Here is an 18,742-nt window from a genome sequence, read left to right on the forward strand (position 1 = left end):
TATCCTCATTTACCTTCGATGTCCTTTCTTTAAATGTTTTCATTAAAATAGAATAATTAAAAAGAAAGAAAGGAAATAAAAATGCATGGGATGTCAGGTCTGTTTTAATTACTTCAATAAATTTATGTACCTCAATAAATTGAAGTATAGAGGGAGGTGCGTATTTTGTCACGGTTCCGATAGAAAGATATTCTACACGACGAAGTGTAGAGAGTACAAGTAGAACGAACAGACCTCTTATCCCGTCGACTTCAGACATCTTCCGATCGGTCTCAGCATCTCGCGCGCGATGGCGCCACATGCTCGATAACGCTCTCCCCCCGCGCAGTTCTCCCGGAGTTTCGGTCGCTGGTGGACGGCAGAGGCGGCCATTAATCGAGTATTTTGCCGTGAATACGAACGGCCGCAGCTCGCAGCGCAATGGGGAAATCGCGATCGAGCTGGTGAGCATTCCGGTAAGTAAGAATAGTCTGCAATGATAAGCTCACGCGTGTTTGGAATCGTGAGAACATCGTCGTCGCACGACGGCCAATATATCGACGATCTGCCAAATCGTCGACCGCCATCTTTCCTGCGAGCTCGTTTACACATGTACACTGTGTGTGCGCGCGTGTGTGACCCTTACGCATTATTTTTATTTCCTTTTTTTCCTTAATCATTCGCCTTATTTCGCTCTTGCGTCACGGAATATTCGAAGCATGCACGAGAGAGTTGGCCTTGATCCCCTCGGGGATCGCTCTCTGAAGTTAGCCGCGTTACGAGCGCGATCGCCATCGATCGAATCAGCAGTGCATGCCTCGTGAAACATCTCCCGGAAGAGTCTCCTATGACGAATAACCGAGAAAATATTTCCCGACGCTTATCCTTGAAACTATTGATTGTGTTGAAGATGCATTTCGATGCGATTTCATCGTTGCTCGAGATATATCGGCGAAATTTCCATAGCAATGTATTATGAAACAATTACGTAGGCGTTACATATGAAACTATCGGTCGCGCTGATACATCAGCTGGCATATCACCCGCGAAAATCGCATCGTGAAAATTGCGTTTCGATTCGAAATTTCGATACCTAGTATCGACAGATGGCCGCGTGAATATCTTCATTACCGACAGCTACTTCAGCATGCAATGGCAGTGCATTATTTACTCGATTCCAGCAAGTTGTTGCACACGTGACAAATATTGAAGAAAGGTACATGGTATTTATCGCTTCTCCCTATGCTACTCGTTATAATTGTATATTGAGACATGAATATTCAAAAGAACGAAATCCTGTATGCGTTGCAGGATTAATAGTAGAAGAGGTACGCTAGGACTCGATAGATCCTAAACCTTTAACCCACGAGAACGATGACACATATTTTCATACTTTAAGGCTGACGCAGGGTATGCTGCGCTTATCGGAATAGACTGATGGGAGTGAAAAGACGGGGTAAGTGCGAAAAAAATTCCTTTCGCGCATGTTCGATGATTTCATAACTTTGGTATAAGAAATCATTCAAGACGGATCCTCGAAAATTTTACCCATCCTAATCTCTATCTCTCGTGCAATAACATCTGCAAAAAATAATCTAGTTTTTTTATATTACTTTATGTCCATATAGCTGAGTGAATGAAAATTGCTCGTCGCGTGCTTCAATGTATTTTATTACAGATCGTGTGTGTGTGTGTGTGTGTGTGTGTGTGTGTGTGTGTGTGTGTGTGTGTGTGTGTGTATGAAGCAGTTTCTAATTTATTATATTATGTAACATATTTTCGTACATGTATTTGATAATACTTATCGCGACAATATTTTATAGATTTGTTTTATTGATTATTTTATTGATTATTATTCTTGGTCATCGTATCTCGTTTCAGATCAGAAATCGGGACCGGTATAATTTGACAGAATACAAAGTACAATGCCACGCACATGCGACGGCATGTTTACATTTATTATTTACGAGTAAACGAAACGCGGCGATTATCACGCGGTTTGCTCCTTTCTCGCGCGTTGTCCGTTGCATCAGAAATCGAACTCGTCGAAATTACGCCAGTTTCAGTCTCTGTTTTAGACGTGGCAGGCACGTGTGTGCGTCTACATCGGGAATGCGAGAAAGTGAGAGTGCTATATCGATCCGGTTTGCGCGAAGTCTACCTACCTCAACCCTAGCATCGCGCATACATCGGCCGATAGTCTGGTGCCACTGGCACCGACTCTGTTATTCTTTCTTTTTTCATATCGGTAAAACTTTCGCGTAAACGCGAATGTCCTGTCTCCCTTTCCTCGATGTTTTCCACACCGCGATATCGAGCTGTTCTTTGCCGTACCGTACTCTTCGAGTACGATAAATTCTCCAAGTCCTCGCGTTTGGTATTCGTAAGTTGTCGTGATAAACATACGTTACGGGCACTCGATTGCCGATTTATCTGTTGAGATTTACGTATTTTAGGTTAATTCGAGAGTAGAACGTCCCGTCTCGTCAAGACACTCAGGACTCTGTTCGTTTAGATTACATGTCTCTGCATTCTCCGCGTGGGTGGTTAAACGAACAAGTATGCATCCGAATGTTTGGAAGAAGGTACGAAGAAAAAACCGGGCACAGAAAGCAATATGTGGTTGAGTCGAACAGAGCCCCAAAGTAATCGCGTGGTTATCCGATCAGTCGCTTTAGTTCGCTACGTGGATGAGAGAAGGATCATTTATGACGACGACGACAACAACGACGACGACAACGACGCCGACGACGACGACGACGCCGACGACGACGACGACGACGACGACGATGACGACGACGACGACGACGACGACGACGACGACGACGATAACCGACGTCGCCACTTCCGCCGCCACCACCAGTACCACCACTATCGCCGCCATCGTCGTCGCAGTCGCCGTCGTCATCGTCTCGTCATCATCGTCGTCTGTAGACGAGAGTCCGATATGTCTACGCCGGTGGGCTGTTTTGGGTGGGCGACGCCGCGGTGGCTGTGCGCAAAAACGGCGACAGTCAAGTTCAAGGCCACCGACGTTTTCCCTCTTCCCGCCTTGCCCTCCTCCTCCTCCTCCTCCTCCTCCTCCTCCTCCTCCTGAACTCACTCTTTCTTCCCCGCCAGCCGCGACTCTCGTCGCGCCCGCCGTCGCGTTTACCGCCCCCGCCGCCCGCTCAACCAACCGACAGACCGACAACCAACCAACCAACCAACCAACTATCCAACCAACTAACCAACCAACCAACCAATCATCCAACCATCCACTCACTCACTCACCTACTCGTGATATACACTCGGTGTGTCTAACGTCAGTAGCGTATCGAGTCGGGGCCTCTTCGCGCTCACTTCGTGATGAGGCTTGCGACGGCGAAGCCGAAACACGAAAGCAGCGGCTCAACGCGACAGGATGGGAGTGTTTCGCTCGATCGATCTATACCCGCCCGCACGCCCACTTTATCCGCGAAGGAAAATTCAATTCATTCGTACGTACGCAAATGCGGTTCGGCATGGTGCTCGGAATACGTGGAATAGACAGGGAGCGTCACGAGACAGCGCGTTACGTGATCGTCGTCGAGAGAGAGAGAGAGAGAGAGAGAGAGAGAGAGAGAGAGAGAGAGAGAGAGAGAGAGAGAGAGAGAGAGAGAGAGAGAGAGAGAGAGAGGGTGAGGGGGTGGGGATACGTCTTTGAGATACCGTTCCTTTCCTAGGCAAGATCTACGGATCTATTCTTCTGTAGGTCGAGGACAACGATGATGGTTGTTGAGCCGTTAACGAGTCCGCTCTGGGGGGTAATAAAGTAGTGCAACGTGTGTTTAATGCTTTAATAATTATTGAAGCTATTTTTTTTATTTACGTGGGGTTAAGTCCCTGGTGGTTTTTTAATTAAATTAAAAAAGTCGATGGTTCCGACGTTTCCTGTAGTTTGGTATGGTTCAATTTGTACGCTAAACGCTGATATGTGTGAAGTAATTGTACAAAAACGAGTTGTTTATAGTGCGTCGAGTTTTCTATTACTGATAAGGCTCATTCACGTATCACTAGCGGGTTAGGGTAGGTCATTGAGCGGTGATCCTTAATACGTATCACGAACATTGTAGAAAAATACTTTACGAACATGCTGCTTCCTTATTTCTTGAAAAGAATGAAGCATGACACAACGACGAAGGGGGGCGAAAGAAAGAGAAGGAGAGGATGTATAAATCAGTGTATGTAGATACGAAAAGCCGCTCGAAGTTGAAGTGATAAAATTGGAGCCGTATCAAGGTGATACGGCAGTCGTAATGTCAATGACCGATTGGCGGCCATGATTCCTCCCGAAATGACATTGCACGCCGGCCTTCGCCGGAGACGGTAACATCTGTGTTTCAGATTGGGAACAGTCGCTGCGTTTTATCAGCGATAAGTGCGATAACGCGGCGAGATATCTTCCAGCGTTGCCTAATTCGATGCAACTGCAACGGTAGAATATTACTGTGGATCTTGGCGAGGCCGTTGCTTTTCGTACAGCGAAACGTAACGTAATCACCGGCGGCGGCGGCGCGGCGTATCGCAGCTTTCTCGTCCGGCACGCGACGAAAGTCGGAGCGATTATAAAAGTCGCGGGATGGTCTTGCGAGCTAATAATCGAGTACGAGGTAACTTCGTGCCCGTTGCGAACAACTTGGCGACAAACTGCACGAACATTTCGTCCCGATCTGATAACGTCAGACTTACCGTCCAGTGGCGCGGCTCGATTTCTGTCCTCCGAGCTCCGATAGTATGCAAAACGCGAGGATAATCAACGCAGATCTGAAATCAGACTTTCTGATATTGTATACATCGATACGAACGCAGCTGCGCGGCATCGACTTGTCTCGCGCGTCGAGTTGCGTCGCGTCGCGGCGCGGCGCGGCGGTTCGCCGTGCAGCCGTCGGATTCACTTAGCGCGCCGATGTTAGCGCCTTCAGTCGCGTCTGGTCCGCGGTGGTGTAAACGTCGTCGGGTGCGGAGGTGCGTTCGAGTTCACGCGAGAGCGAGAACGCGCGCGTTCGTACATTCGTTCGCGTTGTCGCAAGCAGACGGAATTGCCGGGCGACTAATTAGTGCCGAATGTCGCGACCGCACTGTCGGCTCCGCTCGTGACGCGTACGCGCATCCGTTTTTTCGCTATCGTGGTGGCACGAGACAGTCATGGACGCGTGGATGTACGACGTGGTAAGTGTGGCGTGCATGTGTACGTGTGTTACGGCACGTAATATCTCTCTCTCTCTCTCTCTCTCTCTCTCTCTCTCTTTCTCTTTCCTCTCTCTTTCCAGTCCTCTGCACCGTCGCTGCGATCTCGTGGCTTTGTTTACGTGCTTCGCTGCTGCGCCGCCCTCGCATCCTGCGTTCAGCTTCCGCGAAGCGAGGACGCAGAGGCTGTCGTGAATTCGTCTTCTCGCTGCGAAAATATAACGCACCTCGAATCGGCGATTATATGATCGGCGAGTTGTATTTTGACGATATAATGCGAGCCGCGGTTATCGAGCGCGCGTGATTTCGAAGATTTTCTTCGTGCGATTTCGCGTTACGACGATCGCGTATCTCTCTCGATTTTATCTCGCTTTACGGCCCGGTTTTCGTCTTCACGATCGCTTTACGTTCCTCGCCGGAGAAACGTAGGAAAATATATATTTTTACACACATATACATAAATATATATACACATGTATAGTCGCGCGTAGAGCGACGTCGATATCGGAGCAAAGATCGAGCAGCAGGGTCCTTTCGTTCAGCATAGATTCGGATGCGCGCGCGCGCGCGCGCGTCGTTGATTCCTCACGTTTGTCCTTCTCTTCTGCAATTTTACGAAACACGACGATTTTTCATTCTCGAGTAAACGAAACGTGACGGTGGCCGATTGAACATTCGCCCACGAGCTGTCGTCGGTCTCCGTGACGGGTCGAGCAGCATCGGAAATCGTCGAGCTCACCGAAATTGCATTCCGGCTTCGATCCATACGTCGGCGCAGTCGTTTATCTCGCGACAAGTCGGTCATTATTACGTTACGGCGAGTCGGGCTGTTAGGTAATCTATCCCGTAGCTCGCGACTAATTCCTCCGTCGCTTGGCGATTCGCGCCGGGCCGCCGGGAAATGTGTCGCGGAGCGGAAAATCGCGAACGCGCACACGTTCTGCGAAAGATCTCAGCCGACATTTGCGCTCGTACTTGCGACTTCATACGTCGTACGAAGCCACGAGCAAACGGAGCTTCTCCACGTTCTCGAAATTTTATACGGAGTATTAGGAGGAGAAAAACTGTTTGTTATGATCGCGCTCGAGCGAGCGCGCGTTTGGCCGCTAGTATTTATTGTGCCCGGACGAGAGAGAGACGAGCTTTCGCTGGCTCGAGTGGCTCTTTTTTGCTTCCTAGCTTCTTTGCTCTCGTTCGCTCGCGCACGCGCGCGCGCGCGCGCGTGCGTTGTTCCACAGCGCTTTTCTCGACGGCGTATTGGTAATTGGAAGATAGCAATTACGACAATTGTGATCAAGTGTTAATACGGCTCGAGGTGTCGATAATTGGTCGATTGGCTGGACAGTTCGCGAGAGCAGAAGAGCGAATGTGGGGCCTCTTTGCAGAGCGTATCGCGGAGTCGCGCGAACCAGTGCGGAGCACGAAGAAGCGCCGACGCAAAATTGCGATCCGAAATCAGCCCGAGAGTGTTTGCGGCCCGAATATCCGGCGCATCTTGGGACGAGTGTCGCTGGAGTCCGCAGCGTGTTTTCGCTGAGTACGAGTGCACTCGTGAGAGTGCGCTGATACTCGCGCGACGATTTCGCATTTCGTCCCGCGATAAAGAAAGATTCGCGCAGCCGCTGATACACGCGTCTTCTCGGGCGAAAAGCGTGAAAGAGCGCGCCTGATGTCGGATGTGGATCAATTGCGTTGCTTGCGTGCGTGCGTGCGTGCGCCGAAATTTACGATTGTCGATGACACATGTTTATGCGTACGCGTGTGTGCGCTGCGTTTTCCTCCCCTCTTATCTTCGACTGATTACCGAATTTTTCTGTAACATAATAGCTGTAAGATAAACAACACACATCGTCGATTGTATAATTGGTGAGACACCGTGTGGTGTTATTTGGCAAGCGTTATTCTCTCTGAAAACAAAGAAGCGGGAAAATCCGACAAATCCGATGCGTCACAAGAGATCCCCGAATGCCGAATAATGTTAACAACTATTCCACTTTTTACCAGTCGAGGTGGTTGACGCTCAATCTCTCTTTCTCTCTCTCTCGATAGACTTTCCCCGATACCCTTTTCAAACAATATGCTGATCGATAGTATTATTTGTCTGCGGAGATGATAGAAATCGGCTTCGTTTGCCGCTCCGTAGCTATCGGCTAGCCCAAACTTGAGCACAATTCGTGTCCACTTGAGAGAAGCATCCGTGCCATATATTTACTTTCGAGTTATTACTCTTCCGATGGTGCTCTCGGGCGACTTGAGGGTGCTGCTCTCGTTCGCAGGGGACTCTCTCGCGGATGATTCTCGACAGTGTTTCTCTCAAATGGACAATGGTCGCGCGCGACGATGGTTGGTGCGTCGTGTTCGCATGCACGCACTCACGTACGCGTACTCGCGCACACCCATACCCATGCGATTCTTACGCAACGCCACGTGCCTGACCATAGAGAGCGGGAAGGAAGCCACCACGAAGAGCGACGTGGCGGAATACCGCGTTTACGCTATCATCGCCGATATTACTTAGCGTGTCTCGTCTATGCTTCTATTCTATACGACGTGCTAACGTAGCTTAACCTTCACGGCCACGTACTTGAACTCTGTCGTCTCGATGTTTTCAGCATCTATAATGACCCTATAACCATGCATATTATTCGTCTCGTGATTCGTCTCGAGACACTTCGCGCCTCCGGCCTGAATTGACGATGGGTTAACGAGGAATTTATGCCGGCGCTCGTGTATTTGGAACATGAGCGTATAATTGAGAGAGATCTCGCGACGCGATCCGCCGCCGTCGAGCGATCAAAAACGAGCGAGAAAGCGCGTCTCCGTCTTAATCGTTAACGTAATCGCGAATATGAATTCTCGATAACCAGAGGATGTTCTTAGCGCTTCGACAGCCGACACTTGAAATTCAGCGACGGGAACAATTTCTATTATCTATTTGTATCACTGATGCCCGTTTCTACCACTCTTTGCTTGATTTAACCGGCTAGTTGTTGTAATCGGAATTAACTAATCACATTTGTCAATTTTAATTAACGACAAATGCGATTGGTCAATTCCGTTGGAATAACTAGCCGGTTAGTTTAACCAAGGTTGGTAAAAACGGGCATGAGACTCGCACGCGGGAAGCTCCTCATCCTCGGTCGCTTGTAATTCTGAAAGTACTTGGGCAGTTTTGTCAAAGAAAGATCGATTTCAAAGGCGTAACTAAAGACATATCGTTGCTTTTTTCAATTCTTCGGATCAAAATACCGACCTGAATTTTTTGAGAGAGAAACTTTCGCGAAACTTGTTTCTTCAGTAATCTCGATTATTCGACAATCTAATATATAATCTATAGGATCTATTAATAATAAGAATCTATAAGAATTAATACTTAAGAGTCGCTTCGAAATCACGCGAGCTTCAGTTTCCAATCTGGAATGAGCGAAATCAACTTTTTGCAGCCAATGATGTAATATCAATTCAGAGATCAATGTAACGAATCAAGCGGAAAGAGGCGATATTGGATGTTTAGTGCGAATTCTCGCTAGATTATTGAAAAAAGTATTACGACACACCGCTAGTTGCGCATAAACAAGTACTCGCGGGTAGGAAGCGGAACGTGGCCGTGATAGAGTAGCAATGCGAAGGTCGCCGCTTACACGCGCTACACGTACATATGGCGATCAGCGGTGATCGCCGATGCATTTCTTCTATGCGTCTGACATCGACGGGCGAATCTCTCGAGTCACGAGATATCTCGAGTACCATATCGTCGCGTCTGTCGCAGGGGTGTTGTCGATCGATCGACGTCGTCGTCGTCGTGAAAGGTACAAAACAAAAGAAAAAAGAAAAACTGTTCACGGGAACGAGCAAGAAGCTTTTGCCATGAAAGAAGGAGAGCGTACTAGGTGGCGACGGGACGCCGTGCTTTCGGGACCTGCATCTTATTTTTGTTCCGAAGAGAGAAAAACATCGAGAGCGCGGTAATCGCTTGACCGGGAACCGAACCTGGGTCTTTCGCTTGCCGGACGACTGTTCTAAACCACTGAGCTACCTGACGTTCCACGCTCACGACACTCTCCTCTCCCTAGATAACGTTAAGAGATGTCGTTCGGAAGCGACATCTCTAGTGCTATCCCGAGCGATTGTTCTTGTTATTAATCGCACTCCATTCTGCAAGGATCGTCGCGAATAAAATACGAGAGGCGCATATCGCGCAGTGTCTCGTTGGCGATCAGTAGTAATATTCGCGATACCATTTGCATTTATTGCACCATCGTGAGTGCCGTGATGAAAAGGCACTCGGCGGGCGCATCTCAAGAGAACACCCTGTATAAACGGAGCGATCTATGTTATCGGAAGGTTTGGCCGTTCTCTGTATGCCTGCCTCGACATTCTCGATCGACTCTATGTCGGGAACGTACCTGTCCGTCCGATTATTTGGCCCGTTTCGCACATTGTCCAAGGTTAGGACTTGCTCACCCCTCCTCTTCCCCGCCCCTCTCCCAGCCTTACCACTCACTGTCTCTTTCTCTCTGAGATGACGTCATCGACGTCTCGCGGCCTTAAACTTGACTCCCCTCCGGGCCACCGCGCCACTCCGGAGAACGATTATTATCGTTCCCCACCAGCAACACGACTCAACACTGAGAGCACGATTCCGCCGCTCGTTGATCGAGGTGGAACCTACTTTTCTCTCTCTCTCTTTCTCTCTCTCTCTCTCTCTCTCTCTCCCCCTCTCTCTCCCTCTCTCTTTTTCTCTCTGTCTCCTACCGGCTGATCAGTCCACCGCCGCAGGTTCAGTTTCGAACACCGCCGACGATCATTCGCATTTTATTTCTTTAATTTTTTATATCCATGAAGTTTCCTGGTAAATTAATAAAAGGGTAATAATCATGAAAAGTCTGATAGGCGCACCTCGAATACACAGTATTGTATTAATCCTATTGGGATTCTTTGCTTAGGTCCGATTGCAGTTAATTAATTCTTTCCGCAAACGTCGTTCCGGAGTTCTTTAGGCCTCGTGACGTACAAAGACGCTGTTGTTTATTATCAGCGGTAATTAACACTATGCCGTCCGGTGACACCACTTTGGTGTCATGTGAAAATTTTCACGCAAATGCCGGTGGCACCACGTTGGTGTCGCGTGCAAAGTTATCGAACAAACGCCGGTGACACCACGTTGGTGTCGCGGCGTGTAAAGCTATCGAATAAATGCCGAGATATTGAGATGTTGATATTAAATATTGATATTGAGATTAATAAAGCAAGATATTTTACGATCTCTCGAAAAACGCCGGTGACAGACGGTAGGATCTACACGAGACCTACCGGCGCCAGACAAAAAAATCTTGGTCACACGTTGCGGACATCAAAGCGTTAAGAAGTTTTAATTAAGGTGATGAAAGTAAACGATCAAAAGTAATGTTTGATATGAAGTGGTACGACTCAAGTCGTTTCTCTTTTGCAAATTTTTTAATAATTTTCTTGCACGCAAGATTGCGTGGATTTTTTTCGATAGCTCGGCGAGTCTTACCGTTTCTACGTCAAAGATGGAATTGCACTTTAGACAGAGGCAGCGCGTCGCTAAGCCTAGTCTGCCAACTTTAAATTTCCGAGAAATTAATTGTCCTTGTGAGACTTTCGCCCATGGGCGAAAGTCTCACAAGATCCCATGGGTGTGTACCTGCACCTGCACATTCGCGGCAAAACGGCAGTCGTTGTCGTTTTAATACCGCGAAATCGCGCGGCCATGTGTTACCATGCTATTTTTATTGGATAAGATCGATGCGAAATCGGAGCGTAGTTCTCGCCAAGGCCGCGGCCTTGACCGCGACCCAGGGTCTTCATCCTCGAGGGATCGATCTGTTCTTTTCTCGCGTTCTAATTCCGTAACCACCTACGTGCATAACACAGAGCTGCGATATTCCGACTGCGCGCGCGAACGTGAGCAAGACGGTTATAATAATTCGCATAGATAGCGTCGTTGACTTGTTGCCGACTATCTCGCAGGAATATCGAGTGATGTTCTACGGGCGTCTCTCGATAGCAAGAGAGAGAGAGAGAGAGAGAGAGAGAGAGAGAGAGAGAGAGAGAAGAATGTACAAGTGCATAATTCGATTGAAGGAGAGAAAAAGGAAGATAATTATTTCTTCTCTCTCTCTCTCTCTCTCTCTCTCCTTCCAACGCGAGCAATGCGACCATTATTTGCAACCGACGCGAAAATTATCGCACCGTATTCGCGAGAGTGTGATTCGTCGGGCATTAATTAATTAAATTGCGGGACGTTCGCGTGAGGTGTCGCGGAAAAATGCCACATTGCGTTACCTTTGTATTGGGAAAGGAGGACAATAGACCGGGCAAGAAAAAAGGACGGTCGATATTCGATACGCCACGTGCGTTTGGCCGGCTAGACTTTTCCTCGATAACGCGCGCGATAATTACTTGGGCACACATCGCCGCGGCGTAAAAATGTTCATTGATTTCGAGCCCTCGCATCGCGACGATGTTTTCGGCGGCGGCGAAGAATTGCGCGCTGGCGCGCATTATGCGACGGTTATGCGGATTGTGTGCACTATCGGGACCGGTATCGCACCTGGCAACAGATAGGCGGTTGTTTATTGACCGATGTTAATCGCGATGTATCTTAATTTGCACGCTTCACACGATACCGTTTACTCGGTCGCGCGCGAGCGCGAGCTCATCGCGCCCAATCATCGTTATCCAGCAATGTCCGATTTCCTCGTTCTATCAGCATCTATCTCTCTAATCTCCGTCATCTTCGTCCGTTGTAATTAACAAGCGGTGGCGAGCGGGGCAAGGGGGCGGTAACGACGCGAACGCTTCGAAAATTCAATATTCGCCGATGGTCGCGCGAGCTGCGAAAGCTTGGCCAGCTTCGGTGAGGCGTTCGAGATGAGGCTCCCCCCACGATTCGCTTCCAACGGTGTGGCGTTTTATTTTGTTAATTACTCCGTCACGCCGCAAGCGTTAAGCCCCGATTGATTCCCTCCTTCCCCCCCTCCGCCTGGCCTGCTCTTGATGTCGTTACGTTGAAATTACGATTTTTCGCATTCTCGCCCGGCGAAGTATCCGTTTTTCCTTCTTCTATCTTCGTCGCGTCGCGCGCGCTAGGAACTTTTCTCTCTTTTTTTTCCTCCCTTACGTAATCGACCTGCTCGAGAACGGCTGCAACGAGTTTCGCGCGGCGCGAGCCTTGAAGATTTCGGTATCGTAGACTGGAACGCCGTCGGGATCGGATCAACTCGATCAGGAGCAGTGGCGCGATTCGGTTTTACCGCACCGTTTAAATAATATGCAATTCTCACACGGAGCGCGCGTTTATTCCGATCGCCCGAGCGGAATTTTTGTTACGTCCATTCGCACACGAGGCTCTTGTTTTTTCGTTCTCTTCTGTTTTTCAATCTCACCTCGTGATATCAGAAAGTTACTCTCGTTCCGCCGCGTGTAACGCCAATTTCCCGTCATTGTAGATATATTTGTTGTATAAATGCAATTATACTCGTCCGATCATACGTTTATTATTTCAGCGCGAATTAATGCCCGCCTCGGTAAAGTGCACTCGCCCATTAATTCGAGCATGCGTGACGCCGCATACCATGACTCGATAATTACATCGCGATAATGACATTTCCTAAATACACACTTGACGCGACGGCTTCATATATCGATAGTTGATATTTCGGCTTTCTAGATGCCAGAGTCATCCGGAGCATGCGTCTATGCGTCATATCTCTCTCTCTCTCGAAGCGAGGTTCAAAGAACCATTCTACTTAGAATCACCGAGACGGGCCAATTAAAGAAAAAGAAAAAAAGAAAAAAAGACAAGGAAATTCATCGACGGCGCTTTGTACCGTTAAGTCGGGTTGTTTTGCTGGCAACTTGGCGCAATGTCCGGATGATTCGTACGCGGTTTTTTCGCGCTTCTACCCATTCACCAGCACAGAGACAAGCGCGGTACGGCGCGTCGCGTCGCGTCGCGTCGCGTCGCGTCACGATGATGTCCGTGAAAGGTGTCGGTAGCGCAGCATCAGGATCCGCGTCGCGTCCACGTCACGTCGCGCCATTGCGCGCCGATGCGATGCGGTGAACGGAGGAGAGTCACGGACGCACAGGCAGCAGGAAGGTAGGACAGAGGAGGAGATAAAACGAGATAAAACGAGATTGAGAGGCCCAAGGTCGTGCTTGTCGGCCGTTTCCGCCGGCAGTCGGCGGCGTCTAAAATTGCGATGCCGTGGCTCCGCGCGGCCTTCGCGAACGCGCGCGGCAGCTTCTCGCTCTCTCGCAGAAAAGTCAAGTTCAAGGCCAGCGAGACGCCGCTTCGAGGCCTCTCTTGCCTCTTTCTCTCTATCTCCCCCTCCCCCTTCTTTCTCTCTCTCTCTCTCTCTCTCTCTCTCTCTCGCTCTCTCTGTCTTTCTCTTAAACACATTTACACACAACATTCTCTTCCACACGTTCCTCTCGAGCTCTCAATCAAACGTGGATCGAACGGAGGAAGGAGAAGAGACTTACGCAACCCTTTCCCTCCCTTTTAGCCACTCGCTGGAATAAATAGTAATAGACGTAGGGCCGATCGCGCACCGACACATCTTTCGCGTCAAGTGCAAGCTCGCTTTAGCGATCGGCCGTTCCTTTTGAAAAGTTGCGTCTGAGAGAGGCGGCAGGAAGCAGGCACGAGATTATCGGTTTTGTTGGTATTTATATCGTCGTGATCACGAGGAAACAAATCTATAATTACGACGACGAACAAATTGGTTGATAAACAGCGTTTTCCGCGTGAATTTGTGTTCCCGCACGCGAGCGGGATCCGGTTGAGTCTACACGCGTTTCTGACCAATTTGATCGGATTCCGAACACACAGTTGGTACGAGCGAGACTCTCGTCATTGTACCGGTGAGGTCGGTGAACAATGACAGGGTCCGATCGAGGTCTCAGATTCGCTGAGCTGCTGCCGCATCTCGAAGCACCCTCGTCGGAATAAAACTCCGCGTTCGCCGTACAACCGGCGACTTTCTGGCAGAAACGCGACATGACTCATCGCGGTTTCCGATCTCTCCGGCAATTCCGTTGTAAATTCAGCGCGATATGCCGATAGGATTGAGTTGATGGTGGTCGCTCTCGCCCTCGCTCCCGCGAGCGAAAGCACGGCGCCTTTGTATCGGAAAGAAATCAAGTTCAAGGTCGACTAGACGCTCCGCCACCACCTTCTTCCGTACGCGCGACTCTCGCTTTCTGCGGCCACGCACGATACTACCACGAGACCGAACAGAAAGGGAGGGAGAAAGGGGACTTACGCAATCCTTTCACCGTTACTTTGTTCGCCGATTGGCGAACTCTGTATTCTAGGGCCGCGCACTCGAGAGCCGCTTGTTAACATAGTCTCACCCAATGGCAGCGTCTTCGAATCAGTTATTATTCTTGAACGTATCACATCAAGAAACTCCCGCAGGAACCTTGCGCTCCGACACACACACCCCAGGGACGAGATAAAGTCTACACTTAAATTATACACTTTATCAAGTATGTCCTATATTCTATATTTCTTTTTGCACAATTTACATCTTAACGAGAGAAGTCAGACGTTACAGCGGTTTTTTGTGATTGCGAATAATTAAAGCATCAGACGTAGGATAAAAAAAGATCAAGTTTATTAAAGCGCGAGACTTGCACGTGGTATACTTATGACCTCGTGCCGAAGTATAGTACACCTCGAAGTATATATATCGAGGAAGGAGCGCGACTCGATTCAAGAAAGGAACGAAGACAAAGCCAATACGCACGTTTCTATTTTATGGCTGTGTCACTCGCTACAGTGTGTGCGTGTATATCAGATACCGTCGACGGGGAACATTGGACGTGCCGGAGAATTTTGGACCGTTTACAGACAAGAGACACTCAGAGACAAAGTCTCACTCAGGATTAGGATTCGAATACTTAATCGAGACTCGAGAGTGCCTGCAAGCGCATAAAGGCTAATCGGTCGATCGTTTAGAGATGTACTCGGCCGTATAGACGGAGGCGAGCAAATTAATTTGTTTTTCTTACGAGTCCAAGTGTTGTTTGTACACAGGCACACGTGTATACATCATACACATATACACACACACACACACACACACACAACACATCGATATTTGAAATAATGGCTAGAGTTACCATCGAGTCAGCGGTTACCTCAGGTAATCGTATCTTGTGCTCGCTATACAGCACGCTATTGTAATAATACGCACCAGGGTTCTCAGTTTTCATATTTTCCGGGCCTCTCCCTCATATTGTCGCGTATGCACGCAGGTAGATCGGCCCGTGGAGGAAAAAAAGGCCGCGATCTCTCTTCGTCGGGAGGCACTAGCTGGCGCGCTACCGCGAATTCTCCGAAGTCAATTCTAAAAATGCTCAAGGCGTTGGCCGTACTTAAATATAGCGGCCGCAAAAAAGGTGCAACCAACGACGACGTTGCAGAGAAGATCGCGCGCGACGGGCGCGATGTAGTTCTCTCTTATTATATTTTCGCGACGATGCTCACGGCCCGACCTGTGTCTCGTCTCTCGTCCCACCGTTGGATCACGAATAATCGACATTCTTGCGGCATTTTTTCCCTCTCTCTCTTTCTCTCTCTCGCGCGCGCGCGATAATCCGATTAAGATTCGCGACCCGCGGACGCACGAGATACGCCCTCGTCGATGTCGCCACACAGGAACAGAGACTACGTTATCTCTCTCGTATCTCTCGACAGGTCTGTATGATGTCTGGCGCTACTACGGAAAGTATGATTGGGAATAACAGGACGACGATGCCGAACATCAAGCAGGAAGTCGACAATCCGTCGACACCTACGCAAAATTATCAAGTATGCTCGCCTACCACGACCCTTCAGCACCAGGAGGTATTAAAGTTGTTGAGAGAACTCGATCGATCGTCGATCGATTTCTCACCGGGACGGAACGTACAGAGATGTGCACCGCATGTCGTTACCGCATCAACGCTCGAAACCCATTAAACGGCCAACGATCTTGGGACGAAAGCTTTATCGCGTATACAAAATGACTGCAGCAACGAAAGATTTTTGGTTCGAACCTCCAGGTGTTTGATTTTCATGTGTGTTGCAGCGTTTTGCGGAGAAATGATTGTGTATTCTTTTGTTTCGACAATGTTACACACGATTAACGAAATAAACGAATGCTATGAAGATTTATTTATTTTTTTTTTTAATCTCAAATCATTTCATCTATTTAACAATCAGTGATGCCGACCTGATATTTTTTGTGGTTTAATTCCAACTGAACTCTTTGCATTATGACTTTCAATGAATTCATGGCAGTAAGAACTTTGGATGGATTGTAGTCGATTTTGCCTCGAGCTTTGATAGCATTTTTTAATGACTTCTCTTGATATCTTGATTGAGGAAAAGTCGACTTCAAATTGACCATTACATATCTGCCATTAAATGTTGATACGGTAACGGCGAGATGCTCTGTGCAGTCAACACGCATACGCAGAATATTATAGTTGAAAGTACAAACTTTGGAATGGTCAGATTGAGGATTCGAAAATACTTACTTTCTTTCTTTCTTCAAACATCCATTGGCAACAGCTTTTTTCAATTGAGTGCATATATGCGATTCGAAATTAATAATTGTCTCCCTAAAATGGATTGCCACTAATTCAGATAAGTAATACACTTCTTTTTATTCAATTTTGAATGACATTTCTTCTTTTTATTCAATTTTGAATGACATTTAACGTTGCGGAGTTTAATATTGAAAATGGAAAATGTATCAACAGACGGCACTCAGTCAAATTATTGTTAATGAACAGTTATAAATCATAACTCGATGAAAATATTAGATGATGAAATTTGCCTCTATAAAATAATCTGTGTATACGTGTCAGTGATTAACGGTTAACTATAGCGATCGTTTTATAATTCATTGATCATTCGTTATCCGTACCATCCATTACAATTTATTGAACATATGCTGTTACACCATTCGCGCACTTTGTCATTTTGAAACTGTTTGTTTTTGCAGTCAATATGCACGAAACTGGACATTCCGCCAGATTATGGCGATAGCGGTGGCAGTCCTGAGAGTCCAGAGATGCATCATTGCTCTTCCACTACGCAGCCTTTGGGAGCTACGGATGTATGTAATCGCGAATGTGTTTCTTTTATAAATTTCTCAGTCACATCGAGCGTACGATTTACTCGAATATCGTTGCATTATCTGCGTAGGACGGTGTCAAGGAAGAAGATATGATGCCCAGAAGACTCTGCCTGGTTTGCGGAGATGTTGCAAGCGGTTTTCACTATGGTGTTGCCTCCTGCGAAGCGTGTAAGGCTTTCTTCAAAAGGACTATACAAGGTAAGAGAGGCTTATCGATCTTCGAGCCACAGGCTACAATAATTCGTCCAGATAGCACCAAGGACTACTAGGTTAATGCGCATTGCGCTATCGATTGTACGAAATTTATATGTTAGGCTACCGTATATGAATCCTCTGTCCGTCTCGTCGTTAATATAAATGCGACAAGGAATTTCACTCCTCAAAAGAAACGCATCACAAGTATCATTATGTGACATAAGAAATACCGCATGAGGATGCATTCTTGATTCATATCAATGATCAGATATGCGAGAGAGATTGCATGAAGCCGTTTTAAATGGCTTCTCTCTCTCTCTCTCTCTCTCTCTCTCTCTCTCTCTCTCTCTTTTATGCGACGTCGTATTGCGCGAAGGAAAATCGAATCACAAAGCGAACAACTTGCCGATAAGAGAGACAATCGGCACCAGGGCTGGGACATTCTGAAGTACCTAACGACCGATTTGGTGCTATCTGGGGCAGGACCGCGTATATTACGATAAAATAGCCAGTAATTTTACAGGAAACATCGAGTACACGTGTCCGGCGAACGGCGAGTGCGAGATTAACAAACGCAGGCGGAAGGCGTGCCAGGCGTGTAGATTTCAGAAATGCTTGCGGCAAGGCATGCTGAAGGAAGGCGTGAGGTTGGATCGCGTCAGGGGTGGTCGACAAAAGTACAGAAGGTCCACGGATCCCTACACGCCCGTTAAGAGCACCACGCTAGAGGGTAACTGTCTTTTATGCGACCCTGCGTCGCCATATCTTACATCGATCCCACGATAGCGGATAAAAGAGAGATAGCTATTGGGTTATAGTCGAAAAGTTCGATTCGATTTTTTAGCTTTGTCCTTCAGCTGAGTCGGCCATCTTCGACGAAATAGATGTACGAAAGCTGCCAAAGCGTTGGCAAATTGTCACAGACAAAAAACGCTGATTGCTTGATCGATGAATAATTTATTTCCGTTGAATTGACGATAGAATGACATTTGACTCGAAAATCGAACCAAACTTCCCGACCGATCCAAAATAATAGATTCTCATCGTTCTCCCTGTTTCTCTCGAAAAATCCTACTAACTCTGAACTGTTCTCGATGTTTCAAGCTAACGTAGTAGCGTCGGCAGCTCCTACCGAAACGATAAGTAAGATATCGAATCGTTTCATTGTATATTTCTATTCTATATTGTAGTTTCTC

At 47.7% G+C, this 18,742-nt stretch overlaps 1 protein-coding gene across 20 annotated transcripts in view; it reads left to right on the top strand.

Moving 5' to 3' along the window:
- The first annotated feature begins 284 nt into the window (after window positions 1-284).
- Window positions 285-18,742, top strand: part of ERR (estrogen-related receptor) — a 24,708-nt gene continuing 6,250 nt past the window's right edge. For 5 of the 20 annotated variants that reach the window (XM_025300579.1, XM_025300580.1, XM_025300581.1 and 2 more), the window contains exons 1-6: window positions 285-455; window positions 15,923-16,072; window positions 17,217-17,330; window positions 17,420-17,549; window positions 18,055-18,276; window positions 18,651-18,689. In XM_025300579.1, the coding sequence (XP_025156364.1) occupies window positions 300-455; window positions 15,923-16,072; window positions 17,217-17,330; window positions 17,420-17,549; window positions 18,055-18,276; window positions 18,651-18,689 (811 nt within the window). In that variant the 5' untranslated portion in view covers window positions 285-299. Of the gene's footprint in view, window positions 456-1,290; window positions 1,308-1,378; window positions 1,436-3,860; window positions 5,170-14,535; window positions 14,710-15,922; window positions 16,073-17,216; window positions 17,331-17,419; window positions 17,550-18,054; window positions 18,277-18,650; window positions 18,690-18,742 lie in introns of those variants that run through there. The other 15 variants (XM_025300583.1, XM_025300599.1, XM_025300585.1 and 12 more) reach the window with 12 other exon arrangements.

The sequence above is a fragment of the Harpegnathos saltator genome, unplaced genomic scaffold (assembly GCF_003227715.2).
Source record: "Harpegnathos saltator strain DR-91 unplaced genomic scaffold, Hsal_v8.6 scaffold379, whole genome shotgun sequence".
Lineage (NCBI taxonomy): Eukaryota > Metazoa > Arthropoda > Insecta > Hymenoptera > Formicidae > Harpegnathos > Harpegnathos saltator.